Source organism: Pseudochaenichthys georgianus, chromosome 23 (genome assembly GCF_902827115.2).
Source record: "Pseudochaenichthys georgianus chromosome 23, fPseGeo1.2, whole genome shotgun sequence".
NCBI lineage: Eukaryota > Metazoa > Chordata > Actinopteri > Perciformes > Channichthyidae > Pseudochaenichthys > Pseudochaenichthys georgianus.
The window spans coordinates 5752084-5770049 of record NC_047525.1 but is presented as its reverse complement, the minus strand read 5'-3'; the positions used below and the strand labels follow the sequence as shown (position 1 = coordinate 5770049).

General features: G+C 42.9%; 2 protein-coding genes across 7 annotated transcripts; one reads left to right on the top strand and one right to left on the bottom strand.

The window, feature by feature from the left end:
• Positions 1-264: 264 nt before the first annotated feature.
• Positions 265-16581, bottom strand: rpap3 (RNA polymerase II associated protein 3). Of its 6 annotated transcripts, none has more exons than XM_071201743.1 (18): positions 15778-16581; positions 13677-13837; positions 6676-6849; positions 6482-6589; positions 6281-6408; positions 6052-6173; positions 5900-5970; positions 5654-5812; positions 5250-5377; positions 5042-5163; positions 3969-4039; positions 3779-3871; positions 2401-2594; positions 1895-1948; positions 1438-1591; positions 1151-1248; positions 969-1069; positions 265-880 (listed from the first exon to the last, which is right to left on the bottom strand). In XM_071201743.1, the coding sequence occupies exons 1-18, from the start codon at positions 16013-16015 to the stop codon at positions 795-797; spliced, it is 2262 nt and encodes a 753-aa protein (XP_071057844.1). In that variant the 5' UTR covers positions 16016-16581; the 3' UTR covers positions 265-794. The 6 variants fall into 6 exon arrangements, with proteins under 6 accessions (XP_071057844.1, XP_071057843.1, XP_071057845.1 ...); XM_071201742.1 differs by having other exon boundaries at positions 2401-2597; positions 6676-6846; XM_071201744.1 differs by having other exon boundaries at positions 2401-2597; positions 15778-15867.
• atp23 (ATP23 metallopeptidase and ATP synthase assembly factor homolog) lies at positions 14704-17508 on the top strand. The gene is made up of 6 exons (XM_034074774.1): positions 14704-14851; positions 15061-15106; positions 15270-15351; positions 15435-15572; positions 16740-16823; positions 16908-17508. The coding sequence occupies exons 1-6, from the start codon at positions 14704-14706 to the stop codon at positions 17109-17111; spliced, it is 702 nt and encodes a 233-aa protein (XP_033930665.1). The 3' UTR covers positions 17112-17508.
• Positions 17509-17966: the final 458 nt, after the last annotated feature.

Below are 17966 nucleotides of genomic sequence, written 5' to 3'. Positions count from 1 at the left end.
GGCACCCTGGATTTAGGACAATGCAGGCTGGGAACGGTTCCAACCTCTTTGTGACCCTGAACTAATCTCATTTCACAATATGTACCCATTTGTCTTGCCAAACAATATGCACTATCTTGCTTAATAAACAAAGAGCTACTGTACCTTTGCTGATAACCTGGTGCTAATTCATCACCGTGTGACAAATCTGAGATGTTACACTGAGTTCAAAAGGATCTTCGGGATTGAGTCAACAACAGTGCACACTGCACACAAGCACCTGTCAATACACCTTTATTTGTTGCTTTCCCCAGAACAGGACAATAAAGTACTCACAGAGACCAAGCGATTTCCTGTTCATAAACATCTCTTCTGTCTTTGGTATAATCCACTATAACATGTAAATATGTGACTCACTTTTTCAACAGTTTCACATGTTATACATTTATGAAAACAGTTTTCAAAAAGTGAAATATGTTCGCTTTGACAGCCAAGTTGCAGACGTAGGTAGCATTCATAATGACATAGTAAACGGATACTACACTGGTATTCACTGAATCTGCTTGAACGCTCGGATACACCATGTTCAGAACAATAAACCACCATTTGTGAACTTCAAACTTTTAATAGCGCGTGTTGTAAGGAGAGAAAGAAGAGATTTGGGGTCATGTTCCCACAGGCTCATATCACAGCAAGCCATTGAATGAAAGCAAATTGAATATATATATATGAATATATTCATTCCGGATTAGACTAAAGCTGAATGATTACGTTGGCTTTAAAAATGAGTGTTGAAATGAAAGGTGTTATCAGCGTCACACCCCGTACTTCTTCTGCAGCGCTGCAACACGGGGAGCCTCCAGCTCCGCTCGGTGCAGGAAGTGGAACAGCTCGTTGAGCACTGGGGAAGAACAGGAGAACAGCACGTTATCGCTATGATGAGAGGAAAGATACGAGCAATCAGCAGCATCACATGGAGGAGACTGAACCTTTCTTCTCCGGGGAGGACAGGAACATGATGGCCATGTCGAAGCGCCGCAGGCTGGCCAGAGTGCTGAGGACCCGCAGCGTGAGGGAGGCCTCTTCATGCCTGCACAACACCGCGTTAATGCACACCAACACAGACCCAGAGCAGGCTTATTGTTTCAATGCACAGTATTTGTAAACGTACTTGATATAGAACCCATGCAGTGTGTTCAGGATCTGAGTGAGAATGTCAGGCTCCAGGGAGTTTTGGAATATGCTTGCGTAGGCCTCCGGTTCGACTTGCTGCATGACGAGAAACAAACAAGGAACACAGCTTGGTTCAACACAAACATTGTGAGAGCGATCTTGACTTTTAGGTTGCACATAGTCTGGTTATTTATTCTAAACATTGAAACTGTATTCAGACTAGGGGGTATAACAAAGGGTTGAGTGAGCAGCGCGAGTCCCTGACCGTGGGGACAGACAGCTCACCCTCAGGTATCTGTAGATGACCTCCGGCTGCTGTCCCAGCTTGCGCAGGTCGGCCTCCAGCTGGAAGCTGTTGGTGGGTGGGGGGGGCAGGTCAGCTGCTGACGGAGGGGGAGGAGCCACTTCCTGCTGTCTGTTTGGACTGTTAGAAGGAACTCTGTAGAGAAGAAGCAAATCAAGTGTTTCTTTCCAAGAAAGAAAAAAAGGTGCTGAGCCCCTGATGTAAAGAATATTGACTAGACATATTTCTATTTCTACAGTGTACTGTCCGTACACTCTAAAATCAGAAATAGATATATGTCTATTGTCTATTCAACAACGTCTCGGTGTGAGTTGCTGAGCGTCAGACATGTCTGCCTTCTCTGCAATTTAATAAAAGCAGATGGAACTGAGCTTGTGCTAAAAGTAAAACAACATTACAGCAATATCTATTTGCAGAAATCATGAGCCGGTTACTCGCCTTCCTTCTGCACAGTGACGTGGGGGAGAGAAGGATTTCTGGACGGACAGATTGCTGTTGAGTTTTGGAATAAGAGAAGATAAGAGTGAGCCCTGTGCATTCTGGTATCTTTGCAGTGTAAATAGTTAGAAAAATCTACTTAAATATGCATAGAATTAAAAACCCTACAATTATTTTTCCCATAATGAACTGTACTATAGTTACAAAGACTTTGAAGCAACTCAAACAGGCATACGATATAAACACAGGATAGGACAAGTAGGAGTTCACACAGGGAGCAAATAGAAGAACAAATACAACATCTAATGACAGTATAGAATACAATCAAATAAACAAATATAACCGTTTACATGTAAAAAATAACAATGTATTTTCTAAAGCTTTGAGCCATCTGCCTCCATTCCATTAAAGAGACATCTCTGCAGACAACATGTAAAACACATGTAACTCACAACAGAACAACGTTCAAACACGGCACTACAGGTAACTTTATATCAGGGGCTCACCTCTCAGGGAGCGAGGGGGCGTCTGCTAGCTCCTCCATCTTGATCACTTTAGCGCTGGGTGAGGTGGACAGTGGAGAGGAGTCGTCCTCAGCCTCCTTCATCACCTCCTTGATGAGGAGCTTGGACCCTTCTGACTCCCCCTCAGACACCGTCACCTCTCCACTCACTTCCTCAATCTCAATCCTGCGCAGAGGCTTCTGAAGAGCACAACATGTTCACCATCGGTCCAAAGCCTCATTGATTTCACCAGATGCTAGCAATGCTATCACAACAGGCAGATGAGAGAATCCAGATGTTTACATTGTTAGCTGTCCTGCCACCTGCTGGACAAACAACGCTAAAGCTGTACACTGAAGAGTGAACTACAACAAAGTATGTCAGGTAACTGACTATCAGATCATCTACTCTTTGATTCATGTGCTTTTAAAATGTCCGTACAGCTGATCACAAGGAGGAAAGCTTCATCATATCATCTTTGTAATTCAACTTTTTCAATCCGATAACGATTAGATCAAATCTTGTTAAATAAATGTACAGGCTTTGTCTATACCAGGGGTGTCGAACTCAATTTCAACTCGGGCCACATTAGCATGATGGTTGCACTCAAAGGGCCAGTTTTATATATAAGAATAAATATATAAATATTTAATATATATAAAATAATGTATTATATTACATTATTGCCTCTGCATTGGATTATTATCGGATAGGGTAATAACTTCATAATTAACTACGTCTGAAAGCAGAAGTCTAGGGCAAACATTTGCAAGTCTCTTCAGTGAGAATGTCACAAAATGATCTAAAAAGAAAAGCCAAATTCTGAGAAAAAGTCTAATTTGAGATGCATTGTGGGACATGTAGTTTATGGGCAATGTGCTTCTGTAAAGCAGCATTTAACCGTATAATAAACATATTATATTCTTTGCAAGCTCTTGTGGGGCCACATGAAATGAAGTCGCAGGCCGGATTTGGCCCCCGGGCCTTGAGTTGGACACCCCTGGTCTAGACTAAATAGACTGAAATATTTAATATATTCTGATGACTAAAAGTGACATTTGAAGCAACACTAACTAAAAAAACGGAAACTTGACATTGTGAGTAACATGAATTAAAACCTACACTAGAATAACTAAAGCATTTTGCTTCTGAAGAATAAATCTTAAATCGCTGCCAAAATGAACTGCCTCTAAATAATGTACAGTAAATGAACTGTAGATAACCTTCTGTGATCTACGATACATTCAATAATGAAAGGATACCTTCAAAAAGAAACACACATTATCCTGCAGCTTTCACCTGGAATATAGTCAGATCACAGTTGAATGATTAACTTCTACTAATCTGCCTTCAGTGTGGCAGCGTGCAGAGACAGACTCACAGCTGACTGCAGATGTGTCGGCTTGTCTATGGGCTGCACGGTTCTCCTGTGTGAGCCGTCTGCAGTCTGCAGCAGGCCACTGGGGGGCGCACTCTGAAACACAGTAAGAAACACACGAGAAGGCTGGTGAGGACGAAACCTGAGAGACGTGCCAAAGAGTCCTACATCCGTCTGTATGAGGAAAACATACCGTGTGGAGTTTCTGCAGCTCGGTCAGGGCCTGCTTGTTCCCTGGTTCCAGTTTTAACACCTCCTGGAAATCTGTTCACACAAACAATCGCACACTGGTTTTAACTCTCATTCAAGTTAAGATGACTTTAGTAAGATGGTTACAAGTTTAGTTAAACCATGTCCCGAAATAAAAAAACAGTCTAATCTTTGAACGGGCTGACCAGAACAAAACGTACTTCTCCACACAGGTAAAGATGGAAACTAGGGATGGGAATTCTGATCGGGTCATTCTGCAGTTGGTTCTGACTGGTGCTGCTGGAGAAAGCAGACTGCTCCGTGTGTGGTGTCGCTGTGCCGCTGTCGCATCTGCTCCTTGATCTCTGCGTCACGGACCAATTTTGTATTTGTGTGACAGAAACAATTCTAAAATAAAAACACTTTATTGTCCGGCCGAAAAATCAAGAAGCAACCTTACTGCGCTATAATCGATAATCGAGCGGCGAGCTACTGAAAAGCTGATCGACGTGTTGGAGACCCCTGATCTATAGTAACGCAGTGTAGGCGGAGCGATCGGCTTGTTGTTGTCCTTCACTACGCGATACTCACTCTTCATCTTTTTCAGTTTTTCCCTACACTGCAAGACAGTCCTCGAGTAACGGCTTCCGCACATCAGTGTAGAGACCTCCTGAAATACTTTCATATTGCGAGTTGTCCCGTCGAGCTCCCGCTGGATCTTGTCATCTGCAATAAAGTGTAGGAACGTCGTAACTTCCACGGTGTGCTTTTCTTTGCCATTTTTGTTGATCCTGTTTAGAAAAATGCTGTAAGCTTCGCTATATATATATATATATTTATATGCGACGATTCTCTCTGACCAATCAGCAGTCGAGAGTGACGTCACAGCCTGGTTGTTCCTGGCCCTAGGGTCAGAACAACTGGGAATTAGGACCTGCTAGCCGGTACTAGGCCAAGTGGAAACGCAACCAAAAACGGGCCGCTGACGTCACAGCCCTCTTCAACGGGGCTGTAGTGGAAACGCGCCATAACATCATGGATCGGCCCTATATACACAGTGTACACACTGCACAGCACCTTGTCTGGCCTCCTGCAGCTTCCCTAGAGCCACTCTGGCAGTGGCCCGGCGGGCGAAAGCCTTAGTGTAGGTTCTATCCAGAGAAAGGGCTTTGGTGCAGTCCTCCTCCGCCTCCTTATACCTGCAGCAAACACAACAAAACAATATGCAAGGTTTTAGTTTTGACTCTGAACAGAAAGTGCGTGCAGAAGCACACGCTGAGCTCACCTCTCCAGCTTGAGGAAGGCCATGGCTCTGTTGGCGGGCAGCAGCACGTTCAGGCTGTCCGCCTCCATGCCTCTGCTGTAGCACTCCACGGCCGCTTCGTACTTCCCCTCCTTGAAATAAGCATTCCCCTGAAAGGCACAGTCAGAACACTTCAAAATGAACACGGCTCCATTACTTCCTGTTCAAAGGACATCAGAATCCATGGAAACAGCATCACATCATCTGGAAACTTCCTACTTCTTATGATGAGAACAAAACCATACACTCTTCTTAACCTAAAGCAATAGTTCTAAAAGTGACAAATGAAATGGCAGAATGAACATTTCTGGAACCATACAACTTCTCCTCACATGGACACTTTTCCATTTGTTTCCTATTAGCCCCCAACATGTGGCAAAGCTTACCCTGTCCTTTTGTACAGCCGCCTCCTGTCGCTTCTGCTGCTCCTCCTCCTCCTCCTCTCGTCTACTCCCCTCCTCCTGTCCTCCCTGCTGCTCCGGGGCCACTGTGGGAGCCTCCTGTGTGGCTTCACTCAGGACAGCCGGCGCCTGATGTCGGAGAGTCTGAAAGCAGCCAATGATAGTGAGGAGATAAAGAGAAGAGGACTTGAGAAATGAGGCTGAACCCTGAAATGATGCTTTGACGCTCACCTCTGTGATATGTTTCACTTCATTCTGTGCCTCCACGTTCCCTGGGTGGAGCTTGAGAACCATCTCGTAATCTATACAGAAACATATTCACATTGTGACCTCAGTGTGCACAACACTGGCCTGACGGCCTGATCCTTTGAACAGTTGATCACCTTCTAATGCACATTCATATTTCTTCAGGGCAGCCCGCGCTGCTCCTCTCCGAGCATACGCTCTGAAGTAGTTGCTGTCCAGAGCGATGGCCAGGTTGCAGTCGGACTCTGCCACAGCATACCTGGGGGAACACACTCTTTCAGAACAACAGACAGGCTGCATGCCGTTACATACACATGGTGTGTGCAAAACAGAAGCCTTGATATTGTTATTGTCTATGCTTTTCACTTGTTCAGTCTGAAGAAGGCGGTGGCTCTGTTGGTGGGCAGCACAGGGTTGTAGGGGTCTGCAGCCATCCCCCTGGTGTAACACTCCACAGCATCGTTGTACTTTCCCTCTTTGAAAAACGCGTTACCCTGACAACACAAGTATAATCTGCTTCAGGAAACAGTCTTCTTCTCTTCACCTGTTTGTTATTGCCGTGCTTACCTTTTCTTTCTCAGCCAGCATTTTGTCCCGGTCAGCTTCCGACTCAGAGTCCGACTCATTGGACTCTGCAGGACTTTCCTCCTTATCCATCTCTGCCAGAGCCTGGTCCTGCCACCACAGAAGAAGAGATACTGAGTGAACTACTCTATGACCTCACCAGACCATTTGAGATTTCATTAGGATGCTTTAGCTACCACGTCAAACTTGTCCCATGATTTATAGTCGTATGCTTTGATCCCGGAGGCGTCCTTTGACTCCCCTGCCTTGGCGTCTCCGTTGCTCATTGGCTCCTTCTCCTTCTTCTTCTTCTTCTTTCTTTCCCTCATTTTTGTTTTGTAGTCTATGTTGCGCACAGGTGGAAGACTCTTCTATAACACAGAGACAACAAGCTGCTAACACCTGAAGACCATCCAGAACATGACCTGCTCCATAGATAGATAGATAAATAGATAGATAGAGAGATAGATAGATATTAGGGGTGTAGCGGTATACGTATTCGTACCAAAATTATTCGGTACGGGCCCTTCGGTTCGGTACACGTGTGTACCGAAGTGTACTGAACTAATATAACGTTAAACGTAAACAATTGAGAACGTGAACAACTTTTTGGAAGTAATCTCAGGTGCTGCGTCGCAGCATTCAGAGTAATTTGCTCACATTGGGTTCAACGCGTCATAGAGTGACCAAGTCATTTCATTGGACGAGAGGCATACTATTAGAGCTGGTCACAGGGATGCGTTCAAATGTAGTCAGTAATTTGAGGAACTGTCGAAATGGCGAACGCAGATAAAGTTGAGCTCGAAGATCCTCCAGCATCATTGAAGTCTCCGGTTGAAGTCTCAAACTGGCTGTTTAGGGGATTACTAGTACAGTACAGATTATTTCAATTCATCGAAATGCTGCACCTTAATGTTTATTTTATTATATTTTGTATTTATTTGAGTGAATATATTATTCACAGTTTAATAATAATTAAAAACCCCAAAAAAATCTTTTATGTTTTGTGATAATTTCTCTGCTGTACCGAACCGTGACCTAAAAACCAAGGTACGTACCGAACCGAAATGTTTGTGAACTGTGAGTAGAGAGAGAGAGAGAGAGAGAGAGAGAGAGAGAGAGAGAGAGAGAGAGAGAGAGAGATGGATATTGTTGACATCGCTGAAGTTGGCTTCCGATTCAGAGCATCCGATTCGGCAGTTAAGGGGAAAGTTAAGGGAAATTTAATTTACAGCGCTGAGCGAACAATCCTCCGTGTTTCAACCTCTTAAATCGCTGCATAGCCAATTTATTTGGACTGGATTATCCCAGACTCTAAAGATTCTTTAGAACACAGTTTGAGATTTGTGAAACCTTAATTCTATTTGTGAAAATTAGGGCTGTCAAGTTAACGCATTAATAACGCTGAAGCACCCCCAAGAATTTTTTATTTTTTTTCGAAAGTTATTATTATTTTTTTTATTAAATTACAAAAAAAAAAGATTGCATCAATGCAAATGTGAAACAAACAAATGATTGACCAAAAACATAAAGCCAACACAGGTGATATGATTAGGCCAATGGCCAGCACCCATTCGATTTTTGACCTACCCATAGGCTAAATTACTTTGTGACACTTGAGTGACTTCCTGTTAGCTAGAGCGCCAAATGATTTGCTAACAGCAAAGTGAAAAATGTATCGGTTTTTAGTCCTTAAACGTCCACGTGTGGACACTCAATCAAAGCCACCTGAAAGCGAAACCTCTGGGTCTCTGTGTTTCAGTCAAGCTCTGCTCTGCGTGTGTGTGTGTGTGTGTGTGTGTGTGTGTGTGTGTGTGTGTGTGTGTGTGTGTGTGTGTGTGTGTGTGTGTGTGTGTGTGTGTGTGTGTGTGTGTGTGTGTGTGTGTGTGTGTGTGTGTGTGTGTGTGTGTGTGTGTGTGTGTGTGTGTGTGTGTGTGTGTGTGTGTGTGTGGCAAGAGCCATTTTGTGTACCTGCGCGAACGAGCGAGAGAGAGAGAGAGAGCGCGCACCGGTGGGTATCTACCGGAGATCGTTGTGGTTAGCATCTGGTGCTAGCTAGCCAAGCTAATGGGTATAAGGAGCTTTTTCAACAACAAGGTGGAGGGAGAACTCTCTCCTGTCAGGCTGAGAGTCTCAGATAACCTCAGCTCAGGTGAAGTAAAGGACTCTCTGTGTTTAGATAGTTAACTTTAGTCTAGTTATCTCAGTGGGTCTCAAACGGTTTGTTTTAAAAGGGGAGTGATTTGTGAAATGTCTATGAAGAACTAGAAAATCTGTTTACAGTTCTGTTTCATATGGGTGATGAGAGATGTATCCATAGATCTCTTAATGTTGCTCTCAAAGTGCACCAGATTGATGCTTTTAACTTCAATATTTAAAAAAAATCTTCCCAGGGTAGCATGCCCCTGGACCCCACTAGAGGACGTGAGGTCCACTCCCCACTTGTAAAAATAGCACTTTACCCCTGCTTACACCTATATGCCGTGAGCTGATTATCGAGCCTTCATTGTAACAGTCGCGGGTGCACTGTGTGTGTGTGGGCAGAGCCATATAATAGAAGAGTTACGACATCTCCGTTCACTCCAATGGACCACTTTTTTACAGCAATGGCGGATCTTGGAGCCTCTCAATCGTTCCCCGGAATTTAGCGCCAAGGCTAGCAGAGCTGTAGAGTTGCAGCATAATAGACCGTTCGTGACGGACTTTTAAAGGTAAGAAGAAGTTTAAAGATTTATATTGCGGATATTATCAGTACATCTGGATTAAAGGATGTCAGTGGATTATCCCTAAATTAGTAGATTTAGGGAACGTTTACAGATAACAGATCAAGTTAGCAACACACGTTGAACAGCCTTTTAATTGTAAATTCCGTTCTCTTAATGTCATTTCGTCCAACGTTGTTGAATTAGAGAAGAGGGGCTTCTAAACGGGATTGTATGCGGGGTGGAGGGAGTTAAATATTAGATAAATATAACTTTGGTGCGTGTAAGAGTGAGTGTTTTTAGCAGAGCCATATTGTGTCCTTGTGATTCTGTTGATTATTACCTGTCTGTATAATGTTGCAGCTCAGCTGATTTTGGATTGATGGCAAAGGGAGAGGGACTTAAGTGAGAGTGAAAACACAAGGTAAGTTTAATACTACTGTTTTATATAAGTAAACACCTTATCTCCTCAAGGCATTTCCCATCCAATAGGTGTGCTGTGTGTGTATAACCCTTTCTCCTGTCTGTTGCTCCCTCTTTCAGCACAAGAACCAGAGGGGGATTCAATGGAGCCTGAATACCTGCACTGAGACCCTCACCCTGCACCCTGAGTCTCAACTCTCAGTGTTTTTCAAGCCTTTCCCTGTTTTTTTGTATTAAACAAAACATTAAGCTTTCCCAATGGTGTGGTTTTCGTTTTGTGAAAAAGTGCAAATGCAGTGTTTGTATATAATTACATCACATATTTTTTTACTGTTGGTCGTGAAATTGCTCCTGCTGACTTGAGACAGCCATTTTTTCCTCCGCTCTGTGTCAATGGGGAAGCCGTACATTCGTACTCCTTTCTCTGAGCGATTTGAGCATCCCCAGGCAGCACAGCAAACCATGGTGGCGACTAGGAGGCAGCACAGCAAACCAGGACAACACGGAGGAAAAGGCACCGACAAACTGCATGATATGCTATTCAATGTTTATTGAATTCCATGTATTTGCAATGGATGTTCCTAAAACAACACATTTAACATCATCATCATCATGCTGCTGCTGCTAGTCCTTTGATAGTCACCTGTCGGTCTCCTGTCCTTTCTGAAAGCCATAAAGATGACATTAGTCATTTAGATAACTTGTGTCCTCAATTACCAGGGGATTACTGAAACTACCATGAATTTAAGAAAATGGTAGAAATTAATCTAATCTGAATTTTAAAGCATTACTTTAGATCCCCTCCCTCTAAATGTATCAATAAACATTAGAAAGTGATGCTCCTGACTACCATACAAGTTTAAGAAGATAATATTGGTTTGAAAGAATTCAAAGCTATATAAACAGCAACAGGCTCTTTAACCAAGGCACTGTTAGTAACATGTAAACTAGTTGTTCACACTAATCCTAATATTATCACTTAATATTAGCACATTCTATTTTATTTTTTAAAACATATTGATGTAAATACATACACATATCGATTTGTTGTATAAATATTGCAAATCAAAACCTTTATTCACTAATAATTACCAAAAATCGTAGTTCTATCTCCTGTTATCAATGCATTCACATTGCCCGCCATGAACTTCCGGGGAACGATCCTCGTCTACATGAACCACGTGACGATAACCGTTTTTGGACTTCCGTTGTCGTAACTCTTCTATCTATATGGCTCTGTGTGTGGGGAGTGTTGCAGTAGAAAATTCAACTGTAGCGCTGGTGCATTCATGGGAAACCCTTAATGTTTGAGCACCCTCTATGAAACGTCAAGCTACCCCACAGCACCCCTAGAGAAAATCTCTGGCGCCGCCACTGCACTCAGCACGGATAGTGCAACATGATTGCAGCGTCCAGGCAGCTCCCGTTTGAGCATATGCCTTGAGTTGCACATAGCTCCAACGAACACACACACACACACACACACACACACACACACACACACACACACACACACACACACACACACACACACACACACACACACACACACACACACACACACACACACACACACACACACACACACACACACACACACACACACACACACACACACACACACACACACACACACACACACACACACACACACACACACACACACACACACACACACACACACACACACACACACACACACACACACACACACACACACACACACACACACAATATTGTATGAGAGGTTCCAGCGATTAATTTGCGATTAACTATGGACAATCATGCGATTAAATATTTTAATCGACTGACAGCCCTAGTGAAAATACAAAAAAGGAAGATTTTGCTGATTTTTTTTTTTACATCTAGTCCACATAAGACCAGGTCCTGATCTAAAACCACTATACCTAGACTCATCAAATCTGGACTGGATTATCCCAGAGACTCTAAAGATTCTTTACAACACAGTTTGAGATTTGTGAAACCTTAATTGCAATTGTGAAAATTAAAAAAGGGAGATTTCAGTGCTTTTTAAAAAGCTAGCTTTTTGTTACCTGACCTTTTAATCCTTTTACTGCATTTGGGTCCTATTTCTCCCAAACCCTGAGTCTGCTTCAAATGAACTTATTATCCTCACAGGATAATTGTATTAAAGTTAAAGCAAAACTTACTAAAGCATTCTAACTGTTTATGCTTTAACAGCAATTCATAAATGATCCAGTCATAAATAATTTGCACCGCGTTGCTATGAGACCCCACAGCGTGTTCTCAGTGTTCTGCTCATGCTGCTTTGCTTTTGGCTAACTGTTTTTGTTGTTCTGCTTTATGATTGTAATGCATGACTGTGCCAACATGTGTCTCCTCCTCCCTGCTCTTGTTGGTAGGCTGCACCTGCTTTTCAGGAGACCAGGCCTTGAAATGATGTTCTTTCTGCCAGTGCATCAGCGGTAAGAGTCCATCACAAACTGCTGGGTCTGTCACCCAGCAGGAGCTAGGCTAACATGCTAACAGGCACAGAGCCTTAGAACACCACATACTCCCAAAGACAGATGATGTAGCTCACATCAGGGCACAGAGCTGCTGCAGCCTCACCTGACCCAGCTGCTCTTTGGCTAAAGCTATTGAATGTTGTGTCGGAAGCATCCTGAGGCCACAGTGGCTTCAGAACATCTATATAGTCCATCTTAAAAAACATCTTGAATTTATTCGTAGAAAGTTAGTTTGTTATTTAACAGGTATGGAGACCTTTTTTTGTTTCATACATTTTCAAAAATACATTGTTAGAATTTCTAAAAAGTACTCCTACTCAAACCACTAAAATAATGTAAATGAAGCAAAAGGCTCCTGCAATCCTTTCACCTGTACTCACCAGTGTAACGCTGCCTTGCTGTGGTCCCAGTATATTCAAACTGCATGGGATGACGGCTACTAATGAGCACTGCACATGATTTGTATTTGGAATGCTTTATGGATTGAAGTGGGGGCTACATTTTGAATTCTTAAACTAGTTATGCTTGTCAGACTGTGGCATGACCTTTGCAACACAAATATAATAAAGACATGAGCATGTTTAGCAAGTTTTGATATTGATGCTGTTTATACTTGTTTTGACATAACTACTAATGTACATATAGCTTTACACTGGTATGATCTGGAACTGTGACAGGCTCTGAAAGACTCCAATCCACTTCCGTAGTTGCACTTATAAAGGAAAACAATGGCCTTAATGAGTTTAACTGGTCACAAAAACCAAACATTTTTAGATGTTTAGGGTTTTAGATTAGGACCTGGTCTTATGTGGTCTCGATGTAAAAAAAAGCAGCAAAATCTTCCTTTTTTGTATTTGCACAAATAGAATTAAGGTTTCACAAATCTCAAACTGTGTTATAAAGAATCTTTAGACTCTGTGGGATAATCCAGTCCAGATTTGATGAGTCTATGTATAGTGGTTTTAGATCAGGACCTGGTTTTATGTGGTCTAGATGCAAAAAAAGCACTGAAATTTCCCTTTTTTTATTTTCACAAATAGAATTAAGGTTTCACAAATCTCAAACTGTGTTATAAAGAATCTTTAGAGTCTCTGGGATAATCCAGGCCAAATAAATCGGCTATGCAACGATTTAAGAGGTTCAAACACGGAGGATTGTTCGCTCAGCGCTGTAAATTAAATGTCCCTTAACTTTCCCCTTAACTGCCGAATCGGATGCTCTGAATCGGAAGCCAACTTCAGCGTCGTATAGTGTTGGAAGAAGTACTCAGATCCATTACTTGGGTAAAAGTACAAATACTATGGTCTTAAACTAAAAATGGTACTTACTTAGAAGTAGAAAGGTATTATCAGCTGAAGTACTTGTTAAGCAGAATGGATGTTTTCACAGTGTTTTATTGTTATGGGTATTATATTATCCAGTTTTCTTTACATGTAATAGCATTTTAGTTTTGTGGTTTTCTCGATGTGAACCAAATGAATATACTTGAAATACTGTTTATATTAGTACTACACTACTGCATTATACCAGATCAGCAGATTGTGTGCTTGTATATGCACAAAGTATAAAGACAGACAGACAGACCTGGTCCTGCTGCAGTCCTCCGGTCCTCAGCTCCTCGTCTCTCTTCTTGATGTCCGTCTCCCAGCTCTGCAGCTCGGACATGTAGCTCTGCAGATCCTCCGCATTTTGCCGCATCTGGAGCTGTAACTCAATGACTTTGTTTCCCGCGGACATGTTTCTCCCTGCCAAAAAACACATTCGTTTTTCAGAAATGTTTACCTTGTAGAAAACACGAGAATCATGCTGCCATGCGCGTGAGGCTAGCAACTAGGTAACTAACGTAGCTAGCACAAATACCAAGCATTTAGAGCAAATAAAGTACATTCAAGTGACCCTGTAGACCCTCTAGAACCCTCTAACGTACCTGTGACGCGTTTCTCTGTCTGACAGTTACAGTTCTAATGTCCCTGCAGTTAATTTGGCTAAATAATCAAGTAAAATGTGTCGGTATTTATAACTCTGTTTACATTCGGAGCCATGACAGCCGAGTACCAGCAGCCTTTGCGCTGGTTGAAACAAAGATCTTCTATGCCACGAACACTCACTTACTGCAAACTGACTGAAAATGGGTAGACCCTATACATCCATGCCATGGGTAGACCGTAGAACACGACACATTATACTATAAACTCACCTCACAAAACAAAAAATATATACTTACAACGACGTGTCGTGTTAAAACCGTTAAAACCTTATAACCCCTCTATGGTTAAAACTGTTATGTTCTAGTTTCTAAAAGACAGCTTGCACACGTCTAATGGCTCAGTTGTTTTGGTGCTAGAAGTTGACGTCTTGCCTGCACGGTATGAATAGACGATCTATACCGTATACTATTCAAACAAAACTGTGTTTGTAAAATATGATTTTAATTGACTTTTGGAGTTTGTTATGTTTATGTACTTTATGATATAAAAGCGATGGAAATTAAATGATAACTAACCATTTTCATTGTTTACCTTTGACCTTTTGCGACCACGTGATCTACAAAACAGTGATGACCTCTCTCCTGCTTGCTAGCTGTAGCTAATTCCTGCTAACACTTCACACAATGGACCAGTCTAAACAAGAGAAGGAATATGGATACGAGTTATTCCCGGAGAGAAACACGGGGACTAAGAAAGAGAAATCATTCGTAAAGTCCCTGTTCACTTCCCAATTCAAGTGTGAGGTCATGTTGAAGCTCGCAATGGAAACCAGTGAGTGTTTTAGCAAGCTGGTGTCCTGTCAGCAGGGACAGCTGAATGATGTGCTTTCTGTCTCATGTGTTGTTCATTTCACATCCTCCTGCTGTGTTCATGTTGGGAGCTGGCTGTCAGAGTAGCAGCAGGTAGCGTTAGCCACATGTAGCTCTCAGTGGCTCCTGTCATAGATCCACATTCAGCTCTAACTGCTCTGTCTCTCTCAGGTCCGTACGCCAAACTGCTCCTCAGTGCCATGAACAGCTCGGGATGGTAAGTATCGTTTAGAATGAAATATATAAACTGAGGGTATTTAAGTACAAATTCAATTTACTCCAGGTGTAACTAAAGTCTGATTTAAGAGTTAATTATATTTCACATCATTAATCCACATCTGTAAAGTACCATGCTGACTCTACACCCTCCTTTGACACAGCAAGGTTATCAGAGACCGGCATTTTGCCTGTGAAGATTGTGATGGCTCGGTGAGCGGGGGCTTTGACGTGGCGTCTTCGCAGGTAGGAGATGTGCGCACTAATGAGGTTCTGATCATGTTAAGAGTTTGCTGCTCAAGGATAATGAGATGTTTTTTTGTTTGAAGATCGTTTTGTGTCAGAACAACATCCACCAGCAGTCCCACATGAACAGGGTGGTCACACACGAGCTCATCCATGCCTTCGACCACTGCCGGGCCCACGTGGACTGGTTCAACAACCTGAGGCACCTGGCCTGCTCTGAGGTCAGACCGAGTGTCTGCCTGTCTTTATGTGCAGCTGAACTAGTTTAATATTAGTCTCTGAATAACTGCCATTGTGTGGATAATATTGCTCTTCGACATTAATGTGTACACAAATTGCCAAAACACTCACATTTCCAATAAGCAGTTTATTCTGCCAATACTCTTTAAAAGCAGGATGTAAAGACAATCCAAGCGGCAGACTTACCCTGAGTCCCAGGAGACGATGCCGTTGATATGATGGCAGTCCAAACTAAAGAAGAGGATCCCATGCTTTCAAAGCACAATGTGTTTTGTAGAACAGCCCAAAATAGCTGGGTATAAGTACCCAACAAAAGAAAAGGTTTAATAAAGGAGGCATATTTATACCGATACATGGGGGAAAGGGGGTGTAGCCGGGCCAGGCTCCATATTGGCTTGTCAGAAAAAATATAATAATAATTCATTTACTTAAACCAAGCCCATAAGGCAATTCAATAATATATAATGTGGCAAAAATATACAGGTCATATGTGTAAACAAGACATGTATAGTAAGACATTTGGGCTCCTACTAAAGGCATTCCCTCTCTCAGCTGGGCATGATCGCTTTACAAAATGTTACTTACTGTATTTGGTGGACGGCTGTTTCTCATCACAAGGTTGGCAAACACTTAGTCAGCCTGTGAGCGTGTATAGTCTCCGCAGCCTCAAACCTAAAGCTACTTTAAATCACTGGAGGAGGCCGTTTTTAAATAGTTTTCTCATATCATTATTCTGCTGACCTATACATTTGTCTCGCTGATTGTAGCGGCGAAAATCATTAAGACTTAATCATTCCAACTCAAAATGAATACTGCCGCTGAGGCACCAGCTAGACAATCTTACGCAGGGAATGATCCGAGTCCTTGCAAGAATGTCGGTTCCTACCTGCAGCCTTTCCTATGGCTCTCCTGTTACTGCTGTGCTGATCCCACCACCACCTGTCTCCAATAGGAACATCTCACCCAGGGCCCAAAGCTGCCTTCAAAATAAAAGCATAAAACAACCACTTCAATTCACTTCAATTACACTCAAATAAAAGATGCATTTACGATGAACGAAAACGGCAAGAAAATAAAGGTTTTACTAATAAATGAATATATAGCTCCAACACTGATTGTACAAGGACTCTTCTGTGTGTTCTTTTCAGGTCCGAGCGGCTAACCTGAGTGGAGACTGCTCCTTCAGCTCAGAAGTGTCCAGGTTTAACTTCGGCATGAAGCAGCACCACCAGGTACCGGAGCCAGCGGACCTTCTCTGGGATGTGTCAGGGTGACGTGACCGTCTGAACACTGACTTTGTGTTTTTCTTGGGACAGGAGTGTGTCAGAGACCGCGCCCTTCGCTCCATCCTCGCTGTGAGGAAGATCAGCGCGGAGGAGGCGCAGAAAATAGTGGACGAAGTGTTCGACTCGTGTTCCAACGACCACGCCCCGTTCGGAAGAATCCCGCACGGCTCCAAGGACGCAGAGTTCGCCTACAGAGATCATGAGAGCAGAGATCGATATAATGCAAACCTTTAGTGTGCTCACTAGGACACTGAGGGAAGTCTGGCAGCATCGAGGGGCAGCGTGTCTAAGTGATGCGTCCTTGGAACAGAAGAGCAAAGGAAATAGTGTCAGTGCATTTCATAACCTACCTTCTTCTTGTGAAACTAATCCTCTACAAAGGGAAGTATACCAGAAGGCCTCAGTGATTTATACGTCTTTTGTTTTTTATTGATCTATTGATCAATAAAAAACTTTGATGCTTTGAAGGAAACAGGATTAATGTGTCGTCCATGGATGCTTGCTGGAACCACCTTGAGCTTGCAGGATGTATTCCACTGTTTGCGCCTCATCTTTTTTCCACATTGACTTCCACTCATTTCCTGTAACATTGTGATTAAATGAGAGCAAATCAACCCGAGTCTGAAAGCGATCCGAGACCTTCAAGAAGTGAGTTATTTGTGAGGACGAGAACTCAACCTCAGGACACAATGTTTATATTACGACTCGCCAACAAAGCATAAGTCTGCTGATCATAACTCCATGCTGTGTGACCCCCCAGAGAGGAAGTGAAAGCGAGCCGAGTTTAGATTAGAGTGAGGAGAGCGCTTCCGTATCAACGCGGTTCGCTCCGCTCACATCTGCTGTCACTGCTGACATCTTTATTGGACATTAGCATTTAGAGAATCTCGTATCCTTCCTCTGAGATTAATGAGGGAGAAAGTTATACAGGATTTAGCCTCATAATCCCCCCCCACCACTATCTCCAAGACAACACCCTCTGCATTATAATCAATGCGTGTTTGTCTGCTGCCGGACTGGAATAAGCCACTTATCTCAGCACACAAGACGAGTGTGTGGGACGACGAGCAAAGTGGATCCCTTCTGGAA

Coding starts and splice junctions, on each gene's coding strand:
- atp23 (XM_034074774.1), top strand. CDS start 14,704: ATGGACCAGTCTAAACAAGAGAAGGAATATGGATACGAGTTATTCCCG. Junction 14,852..15,060: donor GAAGCTCGCAATGGAAACCA/GTGAGTGTTTTA, acceptor TGTCTCTCTCAG/GTCCGTACGCCAAACTGCTC. Junction 16,824..16,907: donor GCATGAAGCAGCACCACCAG/GTACCGGAGCCA, acceptor TTCTTGGGACAG/GAGTGTGTCAGAGACCGCGC.
- rpap3 (XM_071201743.1), bottom strand. CDS start 16,015: ATGAATTATTATTATATTTTTTCTGACAAGCCAATATGGAGCCTGGCC. Junction 5,813..5,899: donor AAGTGAAACATATCACAGAG/GTGAGCGTCAAA, acceptor GGCTGCTTTCAG/ACTCTCCGACATCAGGCGCC. Junction 4,040..5,041: donor GCTGCAGGAGGCCAGACAAG/GTGCTGTGCAGT, acceptor TTGTGTGAACAG/ATTTCCAGGAGGTGTTAAAA.